This window comes from Octopus bimaculoides, chromosome 20, assembly GCF_001194135.2.
Source record: "Octopus bimaculoides isolate UCB-OBI-ISO-001 chromosome 20, ASM119413v2, whole genome shotgun sequence".
In the NCBI taxonomy this organism is placed as follows: Eukaryota; Metazoa; Mollusca; class Cephalopoda; order Octopoda; family Octopodidae; genus Octopus; species Octopus bimaculoides.
Window position 1 is genome coordinate 29,236,152 of NC_069000.1, and position 1,477 is coordinate 29,237,628.

Consider the following 1,477-nt stretch of genomic DNA (forward strand, 5'->3'; position numbering starts at 1 on the left):
AAGCGGACGTTAAATGATGATGATGATGATGATGATGATGATGATGATGATGATGATGATGATGATGATGATGATGATGATGATGATGGGGAGGCTAACTTTCTCTAGCAAATATTGGCAGAAGGTATACACATTGGCAAGAAATCAATTTCATCTGTGCACTGAAATTAAATACCTTGTGATATTTACTTTGCCTGATTTGTCACTGTTGCCATCAGAAATTCAGTGAACCAGTTATTGGACCATTACACACCTGCAACCTTTAATGATGTTCACAAAAAATGCAAAAAAATAATTTTTAAGTGTTAAGGTTCTCCTTAACACTTAAGGAATTACAAAGATTTTCAAAAACTGAAGGGTGAAAAACTCTTCAAGACAGTTGTATGAAGAAGTTATTTTGCATGGTTACAAAGAAATAAAAACATGAAAGCAGTCACTTTAAAATCCCTGTAATGAATAAATATCTTTTTAAACTATTTTACCTGTGAAGATCTTTCCCTTTTGAGCTCATTTGTTAATTCAGTATTCCGCATTTGTAATTCTTGGATAGTTTTCTGTGATTCTTCAAAACAGGTTTTGTTATGTGCACTGGCATTTATAACATTTTCTTTCCACTCTTTTATGCGATCCCAGTGTTGTTTCATTTTAGCATTGTTCGTTGCCAGTGTATCTGTTTCAGAGATGAAAAATAGTAAAAATATTTTTTTTAAGAATTTATAAGTTATATAAACAGACAAACATATGACTCAAGTCAACAACAAAAAAAAAAAAACATCTACATGGTTGCCTCACCTGCAATAAAATAGCAGTCAAATCTTCCTCAAATATCATCTTAAAATAATTGCAGCAACTCAAGAAATGAGTAAACCTGCTGGAAATAGTAGCCATTTAACTACAGCCTACTGCCAGACAAATTGGATACATAGTCTTAGATACAGACAAAAAAAAAAAAATGATCATAACTGGAAGATAAGCTATGCACTTATTTTCCATTGTCAAAGACCATACCAAGAAAGATATCTGAAGGTAAAATGTGTTGTTCTATGTCTACATATATATATATATATATATATATATATATACACACATAAATGATAATTTCTGTCTGTTTGTGGCTGTGTGTGTATGTGTGTCATCATCATCATCGTTTAACGTCCGCTTTCCATACTAGCATGGGTTGGATGATTTGACTGAGGACTGAAGAAACCAGATGGCTACACCAGGTTCCAATCTGATTTGCAGAGTTTCTACAGCTGGATGCCCTTCCTAACTCCAACCACTCCGAGAGTATAGTGGGTGCTTTTATGCGCCACTGGCACGAAGGCCAGTCAGGCGGTACTGGCAACGGCCATGCTCGAAATGGTGTATTTTACATGCCACCTGCACAGGAGCCAGTCCAGCAGTACTGGCAACGAACTCGCTAGAATGTCTTTTCACGTGCCACTGACACAAGTGCCAGGAAGGCGACGTTGGTAAC

At 35.9% G+C, this 1,477-nt stretch overlaps 1 protein-coding gene across 1 annotated transcript in view; it reads right to left on the reverse strand.

The window, feature by feature from the left end:
- Window positions 1–1,477, reverse strand: part of LOC106878426 (NF-kappa-B essential modulator) — a 62,984-nt gene that overhangs the window by 38,712 nt on the left and 22,795 nt on the right. Inside the window, exon 3 of the mRNA XM_014927634.2 lies at window positions 483–670. Coding sequence (XP_014783120.1) covers window positions 483–670 — 188 coding nt within the window. The remainder of the gene's footprint in view (window positions 1–482; window positions 671–1,477) is intronic.